We start from the raw sequence: 14,758 nt of genomic DNA, 5'->3' as shown, positions 1-14,758 counted from the left end.
GTATGTATGTGTGTATGAAATGTGTATGTTTGTGTATATGTATATATGTATGGTGTTTTGTATATATGTATGTATGTGTATGTATATATGTATGTTTGTGTATATGTACTGTATATGTACAGTATGTTTGTGTGTGTGTGTGTAAAAATGTGTGTGTGTGTATGTGTATATGTATATATGTATGTTGTGTATATGTACATATATATGTGTATATGTATGTATGTGTGTATGTATATATGTATGTTTTGTGTATAGGTATAAAACTGTATGTGCAGTATGTTTGTCTGTGTGTGTGCAAAAAAGTGTGTGTATGTATATACTGCTGTGTGTGTGTGTGTGTGTGTGTATGTATATATGTATGTTTGTGCATATGTATATATGCTACAGCATGTTTTGTGTGTGTGTGTGTAAAAAATGTGTGTAAGTGTATATGTGTGTGTGTGTGTGTGTGGTGTGTGTGTATATATGTATGTGTGCGTGTTGTATTGTATTTCTGGCCTTCTTGAGACATGAAGGAGGAAAAGTATCTTCCATATGAGGAGGTGTGAACAAGTGATTGGTCCCAATAACATTACATCTAATAGAGAGACAAATACTAGAGTCCAAAAGTACCAATGATAGTCACACACACACACACACACACACACACACACACACACACACACACACACACACACACACACACACACACACACACACACACACTCACTCACACACACACACACACAGACACGCACACACACACACACACACACACACTAGCTGTGGTGAAATGTGTCCTCTGCATTCGACCCATCACCCTTGATCACCCCCTGGGAGGTGAGGGGAAGCAGCGAGCAGCAGCGGTGGCGCGCCCGGGAATCATTTTTGGTGATGTAACCCCACAATTCCAACCGGGTCCCATTTTTATATAACTCACGACCTACCCATCTCGGGGCGGACACTCTCACCCACTGGGTGTGTGCGTGTTGTTGTTGTTTTTTACCAAAAATCGACCGCTTTAAGTTTAGCATTTAGCATTAGCATCCTTGGTGTGTTTTGGCAAGATGTGGGGAAGACACGCCTGCCAGTGCCGCCACCGGACTGAGGGTCAGAGGTCAAGTCGGGGCCCCTCGCACACACCACTTCGGCATCGCTGGGGTTTGTTTTTTTTTGTTGCCGCCATTACCTCCGGCGAGCACGGAGAGTATTGAAAGGGGAGCTCACTATTCTTAGTGACGGAGCACTGCAGCTCCATTATGCAGCAAGGTGGGGGTGGTGGTGGTGGTGGGGGGGGGGGGACGCCGCTAAAATGGCTGATACTTCACGTGCAGTCAAGGTCACGCCGCCGTGGGACTATAAATAACCTTCCCGGCACTTGACCCCCGAGGAGCAGCTGACCGACAAAAATGAGCACGAGCTGGTGTGTGTGGCGGCCAAATTTGATGGGGGGGGGGGGTGAGGTGGAGGACGGAGTGGGGGGGTGGGGGGGTGTGTTATGTTTATGAATGGACGCTTTGAGGGTTTCCTCCCATGCAGGCCAGGCCGGTCACGTGACACACAACAAGCACGTCCGTCATCCCCCGCGCTCGTCATGTCGCTTTAAAAAAAAAAAAAAAAAAAAAAAAAAAAAAAAAGCGGCCGCCACTTGAAAATAATCTTGACACCATTGTGTTGTCTCCATAGGCAACGCGAGTGTCTTACGCTCCTTCCTGCGCGCGCATACATAATAATCACCAGGATGAATTCCACGCGTCTATAAATGCGTGTTAATTAAAAATTGGTGGGGTTTTTTAGCAAAAAAAAAAAAATTCCAAATAAAAATGTAAATAGCAACATTAAAACATGCACATTGAATAATAATAATAATAATAATAATAATAATAATAATAATAATAATAATAATAATAATAGCACTACCTTCAATGTCTTCTGTGGATGTTTGTGTTGGGGATCAGCTGTCATGCGCACACGTCTCTGCCTGCGTGGGGATGTCACGGCATGGACCCGAGAACCCCCCTTGGACCCCCCTTGAACTCCCCCCCCCCCCCAATCTGCATGTAATGAAACATTTGCAGAAGAAGGGACCTCCCACTCCCACATTAAAAGCGTGCAGACACAACAGTCAGATGCCCCCACGACCACCCCTGCCCCCCCCCCCCCTTGGCGGAAGCAGCAGTGCGTCATGGAGGAGGACAAGACGAAGAAGAAGACTCACCGGTCATTAGACGACGCCCAGGCCGTCACCGGAGCCCCGCTTGACGGATGCATGAGTGCCGGGGGAGGGTGGGGGGAGGGGGGGTGCTGCAGTTCGGCGCAGGTTAATTGCGCGCTTTTTTAGAGGTGCGAGTGTGGCGAGAAGAGCCGCGTGACGCGTCCTGACGTTACGGTTACTCGTGTGGGGGTGCAGGTGGAGAGTGACAGCCGGCAGAGGGGCGCTGACACTTGCTGTAAAAATAGATCCCGCTCTCAATGTTTTTTTGCTCCTCCACAAAAAAAAAAAAAAAAACACATTTATAACGTTTAAAAAAAAAAAAAAAAAAAAAAAAAAACATGACGTCATAGTACAAAAAAACACTTGAATTTTTTTTTTAAGGACGAAAATATGGGGTTGTACCTAATATAGTGTCCTTAAAAAAATTATACATTTTTCTTTTATTTTTAATTTTTTTTTAGACATGTATCTCGTGCACACGAGATACATGTCTAAAAAAAAATAAAAACTAAAATACAAATTTAAATTAAAAACATTTTTTTTTTTTTTATAACTTTTATAACAAGTTTCTCATAGCGCACGAGATACATGTCTTAAAAAAAATAAAAATAAAATACAAATGTACATTATTTTTAATTTATTTTTTTTTATAACTTTATATCAAGTTTCTCGTGCGCACGAGATACATGTCTAAAAAAAACAAAAATGTAAATTTTTTTTATTTTTATAACTTTATAACAAGTTTCTCGTGCGCACGAGATACATGTCTAAAAAAAATAAAAATAAAATACAAATGTACATTATTTTTAATTTATTTTTTTTATAACTTTATATCAAGTTTCTCGTGCGCACGAGATACATGTCTAAAAAAAACAAAAATGTAAATTTTTTTTATTTTTATAACTTTATAACAAGTTTCTCGTGCGCACGAGATACATGTCTAAAAAAAATAAAACTAAAATACAAATTTTTTTTATTTTTTTTTATAACTTTATAAGAAGTTTCTCGTGGGCACGAGATACATGTCTAAAAAAATTTAAAAAAAATAAAAATGTAATTTTGAAAAAATTTTTATAACTTTATTACAAGTTTCTCGTGCGCACGAGATACATGTCTAAAAAAAATAAAAATAAAATGAAAATGTAAAAAAAATTGTTTTTAATACTTTATAACAAGTTTCTCGTGGGCACGAGATTCATGTCTAAAAAAAAATAAATAAATAAAAATGTAATTTTTTTTATAACTTTATTACAAGTTTCTCGTGCGCACAAGATACATGTTTAAAAAAAATAAAAATAAAATACAAATGTTAATTTTTTTTATAACTTTATTACAAGTTTCTCGTGCGCACGAGATACATGTCTAAAAAAAATAAAAATAAAATGAAAATGTAAAAAAAATTTTTTTTAATACTTTATAACAAGTTTCTCGTGGGCACGGGATACATGTCTAAAAAAAATAAATAAATAAATAAAAATGTAATTTTTTAAATAACTTTATTACAAGTTTCTCGTGCGTACGGAGCCCCTAAAGGGACATGGGAATTTTTTTTTTTTTAGACATGTATCTCGTGGCCACGAGAAAGTATCTCGTGGCCACGAGAAACTTTCTCGTGGCCACGAGAAACTTTTTATTAAAAAAAAAAAAAAAAAAAAAAAAAAAAATTTTTTTTTTTTTTTAATAAAAAGTTTCTCGTGCGCACGAGAAACTTTCTCGAGGCCACGAGAAACTTTCTCGAGGCCACGAGAAACTTTCTCGAGGCCACGAGAAACTTTCTCGAGGCCACGAGAAACTTTCTCGAGGCCACGAGAAAACATTTGATGCGTGCGCACGAGAGAGCGCGTGGTTTGAGGTGCGTGTTAAAATGGCAGTGCAGGAGTTAATTCGGCTCTATTTCCAACTCGGACTTCACTGTAAGGACATTGCTGCTTTGCTTGCTAGTCGTCATCGCTATATTGTGTCTGAAAGACATTTAAAACGAATTATGAAGGCATGTAGTCTGTTTCGGCGCAAAGGATACACCTCTTTGGATCGCGTGGTAGATTTCATTCACCAGCAGTTACAAACAAGTGGCCAGCTGTGTGGATATAGGTGGATGTACACTAAATGCAAGGAGGATGGATTACACGTCAAGAAAGAAGAGGTGCGCTTAATTCTTAAAGAACTTGACCCGAGGGGTGTTGAACTCAGAGGAAGGAGACGGCTCCATCGTCGAAACTATTTCGCAAAAGGGCCCAATTATATTTGGCACTTTGACTCTTATGACAAACTGAAACCATTTGGTATCTGTATAAACGGCTGTATTGACGGATTTTCACGGAAAATTATCTGGATGAATGCATTTACGACCAGCAGTGACCCAACAGTCATTGGAGGCTACTATATGGAGGCAGTGAAGAAATTTGGTGGTTGTCCGAGGATTGTCAGGGGCGATCGGGGCACTGAAAATGTTAAAGTCAGAGACTTTCAGCGTTTTCTCCGTCGCAACATTCATGACGGCTCTGGTATTGACAGCTACATCGAAGGGGCAAGCACAGCAAATCAGCGCATAGAGAGTTGGTGGGGTTTCCTCAGAAGAGAATCAATGGAATTCTACATCTCTATGTTCACTGACCTGAAGGACCGTGGTTTGTTCGGTGGTACATACTTGGACCGAGGTCTAATTCAGTTCTGCTTTATGAGCTTCATTCAGGTAAGCGACAATGCATTGTTTTATCTATTTTTTCCAAGCAGTCTGCAGAGATGGAATGAATCAACAGTACAACAGTGCCATCTAATGGAAAAACTACTGAATTACAACATTTTCATCCTAAATTGAGGCCCACAAATGTTCGTTTTTTTCTTTTAACATCCTTCCATGAGCAGACAGTGGGTGTGAATATTAGCATCATGTCCATGTGTCTTCTTAATTACTGTTATTGGTGTCCTACGATACCATATTAATTCATCATCAGTGTCGGGGGGGGGGGGGGGGGGGGGGGGATTTGGTAGCCCTAATCTGTCCTGTCCCCCCCCCCCCCAGTACAAGCATAGTGGGCAGCAAACACTGTTTTATTCATTTATGTTTATTAATTTATGTATTTATGCTTGCCCTTTCCCACTCATTTTCTCCTAACTTTATCAAAAACCTCAAGATTTAACATAGATTTTTTCAAGTCATCTCATAACTAAATTAAAGAGCACATGATGAGAATAACAAATTGCATATTAATTTACTTTTCTTTCTCTCTGTACTATTTTTCCAGGATGAATTAGACGAGACCATCAATGTGTGGGATGCACATGTCATCAGACCATCAAAGAATGACAGGGTGCCCAGTGGTCGCCCCCGAATCATGTACATGTTCCCAGAACTCTACACAACTTGTGATTGCATTTCCCCAGTGGAGAGAGCTGATGTACAGTTGTGTCAGAGTAACTGCACATTTCGACCAGCAGTGCCATGTGACACAGACATCTACAACATCTGCAACATTCTGATGGCAGAGTCACGGCTGCATCTTCCAGCTGATGCTTATCAAGCATTGGATCTGTACCTGCACCTGAGGAATGAGATAACATCTGCTCTCTAATTTGAGATTAAATTTTATTCAGATTATTCAGGGCTACAACATGTCCACACTGACTACACTTGAACAGTGCTATGCCACAAACATTAAGAACATTTTGCAGCAAAACTGAGGTGCAAATAGGATTGATATGTCACTATATCCACACTGACTACAAAGAGAAACAAAGCAGGACATGAAAGAGGAAATCAACAGAACTTAACAACCATATGAAATGTATTGTACTTGCATTGAACAGGAATTTCTTTGTTGAATGATGACAAAAATTCTGAACATCATTCAGAGTCACAATTGTATAAAAGATGCACATGAGAAAATGTAATATTTGTACAAAAGGGGACTTTCACCTATGAGAACAGACCCTGCTGACTTATCAAAATTATTCAACTTAAACTGTCTTGTGGAAAAAAATTGAATCTCAATGTACTAACAATTTAAAGAAAAAATAAGAAAATAAAACAATTTAAGAAATGTAAACGGTCTCTGTTTTAATAAGAACAATAAATGGAAATCTGTAGAAACAGTTTTGCATCAGACAAATGCCATAATAACCTCAGTGTAGAAGATAGATGTGCTTTCCATTCACTACACAATATCCATTGTGAAGCAGTCGCCAGACAAGACATTATCAAATTCTTTGCGAAACTCAGGGTATGTGCTGTAAGTGCATGGTAACTCAAGAACTGCTCCACACGTGTGTGCTACAGGCCTGCGACTTAAACCACACAATGTGTTAAAAATTACTTCAATTGTGTCTTTGCACAGCACAGTAGATCCTGTGCAGAAGCGTAAGAAGATCTCCAATTTTCTTTGGTCGATGCTTCTCACATACCGTAGCAGGTGGTTAAGAGCAGTCTGCTCTTTAGGATTTAGGCTTTCAAATGATGGTTTTATCATCTGGGCCACTTTCTTGTTAGTTGGCCTCTTAGATTCATATAGCTCCATTATGTTGTCTTTGGTTATGAGCATTGGCATAGCATTATGAACACTGGAGTGGAAACAATCAATTATGAACTTTGGCTCTTGAAGAAGAGCTTTGTGTGCCATTGTTAAAATAGCAGCCCGTAAATTGTTTTTAGGGGGAAGGCAGTGTGAGCCCATTCTGGAGAAGACATCAAGTAAGTCCTCCTCAACAGTTTCATCAATGGTACCCTGTAGTGCTTTTTCAAGCGACACACGCTCATTCTCTGAAAGAAATCTGGCAAATGACATCATCAATAGTTCTTCATCCACTGAGCTAACTCCTTTACAACAAGCAAGAACAAAGGCTGGTGACATTCTGATTGGTAGGATTTTGTGGTCCAGGTATCCTTTCAACCACACTCTTCCGAGAGCTTGCCATTTCTTCTCAGAATAGTCTGGTCGTAGCCTGGGTACTCGTTCATCTTCCCCCTCACACTGGTCCAAGAAGTGGTCCCAGAATGCAGAGTATGCCTCTCTTGACACACCATCACTGTCCATAGCTTTCTCATTTGTAAACTCCATTCTTAGACTAGCATTCAGTACTTTTGGATCCATGAAGACATTAAGGACATCATCAACTATGTTTACTCGTCTTAATTTCAAAATAAGGATTTCTTGGTCAAATGGATCTGGTGATGCTGGAAGACTGCTTGATGATACAGGACCATCATTGATTGTAGAATGCTGCAAGATATTTTAAAAAGGTAATTAGGTGTGATTATTGATTGATTAATCCTTCAGTGAACAGAAAATAATCAAAGATTTTGACAATCAATGTATCAATTAGCATGCAAAAATGGTGATAATGTTGTGGCAAATGAGATTTGGAATGTTTGGATGAAAAATTAATCTAAAAACATAAGCTTAGGGTGAAAGATTTTCGGATGGTAACGTTACAGTTTTTGTACATTTTATAAATGTAAAATGTAATAATTTTACAGGACTGTAAAACGTTAGTGCTACATTGTACCTGCATGCTGCTCAAGTCATCTGGATTCCAGGGAAGAGTGGTGTCTTGAGTATCACTATCATCACCAACAGTGGGTCCAAACTTCACTTCAGAGTCCTCAAGAGATTGTGGAATGGCAGGATTAAGAGCGGAATCTGAGACATCACTTAACAACAGGTCTGCATCTTGATTTGGCACAGGCGTTAAACAGTCATCTTCAGATCCATGCCTTCTTGTTGACTGCTGAGTATGACTGCCAACATCCTCAGTAGGTCGTGGATGCAGGAGCTCTGTGTTACCCATCTCAGGAGTTGCTGATCTTGAATGGCTGATTGTCTCTCCTCTCTATTGATAATTTAATATAAAAACCAAGAAAACAAACAAATGTATTATTATTTGTGTAATTATTATATTATCTATAGTTTGAATAATCTCATCCAAGCTGCTATGTATATTCATGTGACTATAACACTCTGCACCTGAGTAAATTATTTGGTGTATGCATTTTTACTTAATGTAGGATTAAACTCAAAGCGTTCGCAGATTTCCATCTTAACTGCAGATTTAAAACTATAAATTATGGTTTCTTAAAGGCCATTTCTGTGTCCTCATATATTTCACCTGTGATTTATAATAAATATAGCTCAGCGCAGATTTGATTTAAATGACACTACAGAAAACTATAACTATAAAAATATGTTTGAATTTTAAAGAATACTGAACATTTTGGTACAATAAAATCTTCAGACAACACAAGTTCTGTACTGTTTAGCACAGACTGGTTCCATAAAAATGCAATACAAGTGCTTACTTGTTCATGGTTTTGCTGCATTGAGCCACTGGGAGCCAGATCTAAATCAGAGGAGCTCTCTGGATGATCCACTTGATTGAGTCTCCTGGTCTTGTTCCTCAAGGATCGTGTCTTCATTGTCCTAGCCTATAAAAAGGTGAGCAGCAAATTGTGAGCTTATAGACTTGACATAGAAATAAGACAATAGATTTATCCTAAAAAATAAATGACATCTGTGAAAGTACAGGTCACATTGAATAGCAGCACAGGTAAGAAAGCAAAGGTGAAACTTATTAAATTGGCTAATGTTTGAGAACAATAAATATGTATCAACATCATATCCATCATACCTGTGCATATGAGACAGGTGTGGTACACAACCATAATCAGTGTTGGCACTAAGAATTTTCAAAATGGGGTCCCACACTACATTTTTGGGGTTCCACTTTTTTGTAAGCTTTTCAAAACAAATTACAAATGTATGTATTATCCTGTGCGTGAGTTGAAGTTTTGTCATTTGAAAGCTATTTGAATTTCAAGCCCTTAATGGCCTACTGAAATAAATTTTTTTTTTTACAATGTCAGTTTCTCAGATGACATATTGTATATTGTGTTTTGGAAAAAGGTTGTTATAAACGTTACTTAATTCATTAAAAAAATAATACAAAAGAAAACACATTTTAATGCATATGTAAATGTATTCAGTTATAAACATTCATTCACTTTCTTCTTTCCTTCATGGATTCAAACTTTATTGTTTTCTGTATTATTATTTAATAAGTCGTAGGTGTATTTATTTCAGTATAAAAGTGTAAAAACTTTTTTGCTTGGGTCATGAAATGATGATGATGGTGTGCCAGGGCATACATACATTTTTTATTTACGCTTAAATCTCTAGTCTACATTAACTTCAGATGTATCCCTCATTTCTAAGTTTTTTTAATGTTGTTTTGTTTGTTTATTCTATACCCTTTTTGTCAAAGAAAACTATGTTTTTTTATGGCAAACATCCATCCATCCATCCATTTTCTACCGCTTGTCCCTTTCTGGATCACGGGGGGTGCTGGAGCCTATCTCAGCTGCCTTGGATAGGTCAATAATTCATAATAACATTAATTTTGATTGAATATTATGTTTTGAGCAATGACAGTTTTAAAGAAAGAAACATCTTTGTTTTATTAGTCAACATTGCAACTTTTTCTAAATGACATTTCACCTCTAAGCTTTTTCATTCCACTTTTGTTATGTTTTTGTTTATTTTAATAGTATTTTTAGAATGTGCCGTGGGCCTTTAAAACATTAGCTGTGGTCCGCAAATGGCCTGCGGGCCACACTTTTGACACCCCTGCTATAGATAATAAAAAAATAAATCTGATAAGTCTATGGATAAAAAGCAGAGCCTGGTGACGCATGCAATCAATATAAATGGAATACCTACAGTAGCATATGTATTGATATCACAAATGTGGCAGAGGATAAATTACCTTCAGTGGCCTTTTCTGTGTTGGCTCGAAGTCCGATGATTCATCAGAGAGAAGTATAATCTTGTTAGACTTGGTGGCTGTGTAGATGCGTAGCATTTTTAGTTTAGTCTGTTCGTACAGCTGGCCCACCGTGACTTCCCGGGGCACAGGACTGTGACTGTAATCACAAATGTCAAACTCGAAGTCTTCCATCAGTCCTTTTGATGAATGCCCATTTGCAAAAAACAAGCATTTGCCTGTCTCCAACAGTTCACCCATAGTCACTGATTTCTGGACGGACAGATTCCGTGTTCCTCCTCCTTTTCTCGTTCTAACCTGGTGATACATTCCACTCTCAAAGTGGAGCCATCCCATTTCAACCCGCCGGGTGATTTTGGCTGCATTTTTTTGGCCAGTAGCGGTGCCTTGTATGCCAGTGTTAGGAGTTCTTAACCTGTCTCTTAATTTCTGCATGAGGGAGGACTTCACTGTCTCTGCTCCTCCCGACTCTTCGTTTGTCACAGTTCTTTGACGGCAAAATGCTCTGAGCGCAAGTCGATCCCCATATCTTTCGATATACTTGCTTAACTCCTTATCTGTCATAATGCCTATGACATTGGTGTCGATCTGTAAAAAGCAAAACTTTTGCTAAATGGTATTTTCTACAGTAAAATAGCAACATTAAAAGTAGGCAATTTTTTACTTTATATAATAGTTAAAAAATATCCTCACCTTGTCTTCTTTTAGTTTGTTGATGACACTTTCAGGTATATTCCGCATTTGAAGGAACATGAATAAATCTACTGCAGCCATCTTTTTTTAATAAAAGGGAGCAAAACTGCTGAGCAACGGGAGATTATGGGGGAGGGAACGTTTTTGTTGGAAATAGAGCCGAATTAACTTCTAAACTGCCATTTTAACACGCACCTCAAACCACGCGCATGCATCCAATATGCTCTCTCGTGCGCACGCATCCAAAGTTTCTCGTGGCCTCGAGAAAGTTTCTCGTGGCCTCGAGAAAGTTTCTCGTGGCCTCGAGAAAGTTTCTCGTGGCCTCGAGAAAGTTTCTCGTGGCCTCGAGAAAGTTTCTCGTGGCCTCGAGAAAGTTTCTCGTGCGCACGAGAAACTTTTTATTAAAAAAAAAAAAAAAAAAAATTATTTTTATTTTTATTTTTTTTTATAAAAAGTTTCTCGTGGCCACGAGAAAGTTTCTCGTGGCCACGAGATACTTTCTCGTGGCCACGAGATACATGTCTAAAAAAAAAAAAATTCCCATGTCCCTTTAGGGGCTCCGTACGTGCGCACAAGATACATGTCTAAAAAAAAAAAAAAAAAAATACAAATGTAATTTTTTTTTAGAACTTTATTACAAGTTTCTCGTGCGCACGAGATACATGTCTAAAAAATTTTAAAAAAAAATAAAAAAAAATTTTTTTTTTTTTTTTTTTATAACTTTATAACAAGTTTCTCGTGCGCACGAGATACATTTCTAAAAAAATAAAAATATAATGAAAATGTAATTTTTTTTTTTTTTATAACTTTATAACAAGTTTCTCGTGGGCACGAGATACATGTCTAAAAAAAAAAAATAAAAAAAAATAAAAAGTAATATATATATATATATATATTTTATAACTTTATTACAAGTTTCTCATGCGCACAAGATACATGTCTAAAAAAAATAAAAATAAAATACAAATGTAAATTTTTTAAATATTTTTTTATAACTTTATAACAAGTTTCTCGTGGGCACAAGATACATGTCTAAAAAAATTTTTTTTTTTTAAATGTAATTTTAATTTTTTTTTTTATAACTTTATTACAAGTTTCTCGTGCGCACAAGATACATGTCTAAAAAAAAATTAAATAAAATACAAATGTACATTTATTTTATTTTATTTTTTTATAACTTTATAACAAGTTTCTCGTGCGCACGAGATACATGTCTAAAAAAAATAAAAATAAAATAATTAAATACTGTAAGTGTTACATTTTATTTGTCAAAAACATAACGAGAACACGAGCTCAGTGTTTGGAGAGCGTGAGCAGCGAGGGAGATTTTTTTATTATTTTTGTCCACACTCTAGTATTCATGTTAGAGCGATACACCAGCCTGCAGCTGGGTGGCAGCGTTACTTCATCTAATCGCCTCTCCCTCTTACACCCTGTAAAAGTAGTAAGTACACAGGAACGCATGTGCACTTACTACTTGTACTCAGTAGAAATGGTAAGTACACAGGAAACATGTGTACTTACTCTTTATACCCAGTAGCAGTAGTAAGTACACAGGAACGCATGTGCACTTACTACTTATACTCAGTAGAAATGATAAGTACAGCAGTAAGTATACAGAACAACTTATACACAGTAGAAGTAGTAAGTACACAGGAGCACATGTACTTATACCCAGTAGTAGTAAGTACAAAAGAACGCATGTGCACTTCCTGCTTATACTCAGTAGAAAGGATAAGTACACAGGAAACATGTGTACTTACTATTCATACCCAGTAGCAGTAGTAAGTACACAGTGACACATGTGCACTTACTACTTATACCCAGTAGCAGGACCCATGTGCACTTACCACTTGTATCAAAAAGTATATAAGTACACTAACACTTACACACAGTAGAAGTAGTCAGCACACAGGAACGCATGTGCACTTATTACTTTTACTCAGTAGCAATGATAAGTACAACAGTAAGTATACAGAAAAACTTATACACAGTAGGAGTAAGTACACAGGAGCATGTGCATTTATACCCAGTAATAGTAAGTACACAGGAACAAGTGTGCACTTACTACTTACAGTGTAAATAGTAAGTGCACTTGTTCCTGTGTGTAAGTCTTACACTCAGTAGAAATAAGTACACGTGTTCTTACACCGAGTATAGTAAGTACAAAAGAGCATGTGTACTTATACCCAGTAGTAGTAAGTACACAGGAACGCATGTGCACTTACTACTTATACTCAGTAGAAATGATAAGTACACAGGAAACATGTGCACTTACTCTTTATACCCAGTAGAAGTAGTAAGTACACAGGAACGCATGTGCACTTACTACTTATACTCAGTAGAAATGATAAGTACACAGGAAACGTGTGCACTTACTCTTTATACCCAGTAGCAGTAGTAAGTACACAGGAACATATGTGCACTTACTACTTATACTCGGTAGAAATGGTAAGTACACAGGAAACGTGTGCACTTACTCTTTATACCCAGTAGAAGTAGTAAGTACACAGGAACGCATGTGCACTTACTACTTATCATTTCTACTAAGTATAATCACCAAAATGACTTGTGTGTGTGTGCACTTACTTACGTTTACCTAGTAGGAATAGTAAGTGCACATGTGTTTTTGTGTGCACTTTTTGTGTGTGTGCACTTACTTACGTTTATACCCAGTAGGAGTAGTAAGTGCATGTGTTTTTGTGTGCACTTTTTTTGTGTGTGCACTTACTCACGTATACCCAGTAGTAGTAGTAAGTGCACATGTGTTTGTGTGTGCACTTTTTGGTGTGTGTGTGCAGTTACTTACAAATACCCAGTAGGAGTAGTAAGTGCACCTGTGTTTTTGTGTGCACTTTTTGTGTGTGTGTGTGTGCACTTACTTACGTATACCCAGTAGTAGTAAGTGCACGTGTGTTTTGTGTGCACTTTTTTAGGTGTGTGTGCACTTACTTACATATACCCAGTAGGAGTAGTAAGTGCACGTGTCTTTTTGTGTGCACTTTTGTGTGTGTGTGTGCACTTACTTACATATACCCAGTAGAAGTGCACGTGTCTTTTTGTGTGTGCACTTACTTACATATACCCAGTAGAAGTGCACGTGTCTTTTTGTGTGTGCACTTACTTACAAATACCCAGTAGTAGTAAGTGCACATGTCTTTTTGTGTGTGCACTTACTTACATATACCCAGTAGAAGTAGTAAGTCCAAATGTGTTTGTGTGTGCACTTTAGTGTGAGTGTAAACTTACTTACATACACTGTATACCCAGTAGGAGTAGTAAGTGCAAGTGTCTCTTTTTGTGTGGACTTACTTACATATACCCAGTAGAAATAGTAAGTGCACATGTGTGTGTGTGTGTGTGTGTGTGTGTGTGTGTGTGTGTGTGTGTGTGTGTGCACTTACTTATAGTTTAGTGCTATTTCAACATTGGTTGTATTGTTGTACAGTATACTCGCTGATAAGCCAACATGTGGTCAAAGAGTTTTAATTTCCACTTTCTCATGCACTCCAAAGCATTGTTCAAGTAAAAAAAGCAGAACTAGAGGTGTGACATTAACAAGGCGAGTAGAAGTGACGTGAGAATGGTCAGACTGTGTTGTAGTCCAGTATTTGGGTGTTGTAGTCCAGTATTTGGGTGTTGTAGTCCAGTATTTGGGTGTTGTAGTCCAGTATTTGGGTGTTGTAGTCCAGTATTTGGGTGGTCAGACTGTGTTGTAGTCCAGTATTTGGGTGTTGTAGTCCAGTATTTGGGTGTTGTAGTCCAGTATTTGGGTGGTCAGACTGTGTTGTAGTCCAGTATTTGGGTGGTCAGACTGTGTTGTAGTCCAGTATTTGGGTGGTCAGACTGTGTTGTAGTCCAGTATTTGGGTGGTCAGACTGCGTTGTAGTCCAGTATTTGGGTGGTCAGACTGTGTTGTAGTCCAGTATTTGGGTGTTGTAGTCCAGTATTTGGGTGTTGTAGTCCAGTATTTGGGTGGTCAGACTGTGTTGTAGTCCAGTATTTGGGTGGTCAGACTGTGTTGTAGTCCAGTATTTGGGTGGTCAGACTGTGTTGTAGTCCAGTATTTGGGTGGTCAGACTGTGCTGTAGTCCAGTA

At 38.0% G+C, this 14,758-nt stretch overlaps 2 protein-coding genes across 2 annotated transcripts; one reads left to right on the top strand and one right to left on the bottom strand.

Moving 5' to 3' along the window:
• Positions 1–4,052: 4,052 nt before the first annotated feature.
• Positions 4,053–6,155, top strand: LOC133645867 (uncharacterized). Its single transcript, XM_062040786.1, has 2 exons — positions 4,053–4,886; positions 5,440–6,155. The coding sequence occupies exons 1-2, from the start codon at positions 4,059–4,061 to the stop codon at positions 5,764–5,766; spliced, it is 1,155 nt and encodes a 384-aa protein (XP_061896770.1). The 5' UTR covers positions 4,053–4,058; the 3' UTR covers positions 5,767–6,155.
• LOC133645984 (uncharacterized) lies at positions 5,900–10,840 on the bottom strand. The gene is made up of 6 exons (XM_062040907.1): positions 10,661–10,840; positions 9,950–10,555; positions 8,487–8,612; positions 7,697–8,020; positions 7,141–7,410; positions 5,900–5,914 (listed from the first exon to the last, which is right to left on the bottom strand). Exons 1-6 carry the CDS (start codon positions 10,739–10,741, stop codon positions 5,900–5,902), a joined length of 1,422 nt encoding a protein of 473 aa, XP_061896891.1. The 5' UTR covers positions 10,742–10,840.
• Between the last annotated feature and the right edge of the window lie 3,918 nt (positions 10,841–14,758).

This window comes from Entelurus aequoreus, linkage group LG03, assembly GCF_033978785.1.
Source record: "Entelurus aequoreus isolate RoL-2023_Sb linkage group LG03, RoL_Eaeq_v1.1, whole genome shotgun sequence".
Lineage (NCBI taxonomy): Eukaryota > Metazoa > Chordata > Actinopteri > Syngnathiformes > Syngnathidae > Entelurus > Entelurus aequoreus.
The sequence above is the reverse complement of the archived record's forward strand: the minus strand, read 5'-3'. Positions and strand labels throughout refer to the sequence as shown.

Coding starts and splice junctions, on each gene's coding strand:
- LOC133645984 (XM_062040907.1), bottom strand. CDS start 10,741: ATGGCTGCAGTAGATTTATTCATGTTCCTTCAAATGCGGAATATACCT. Junction 8,613..9,949: donor CACAGAAAAGGCCACTGAAG/GTAATTTATCCT, acceptor ACCTTTTTATAG/GCTAGGACAATGAAGACACG. Junction 8,021..8,486: donor TGCAGCAAAACCATGAACAA/GTAAGCACTTGT, acceptor AATTATCAATAG/AGAGGAGAGACAATCAGCCA.
- LOC133645867 (XM_062040786.1), top strand. CDS start 4,059: ATGGCAGTGCAGGAGTTAATTCGGCTCTATTTCCAACTCGGACTTCAC. Junction 4,887..5,439: donor GCTTTATGAGCTTCATTCAG/GTAAGCGACAAT, acceptor CTATTTTTCCAG/GATGAATTAGACGAGACCAT.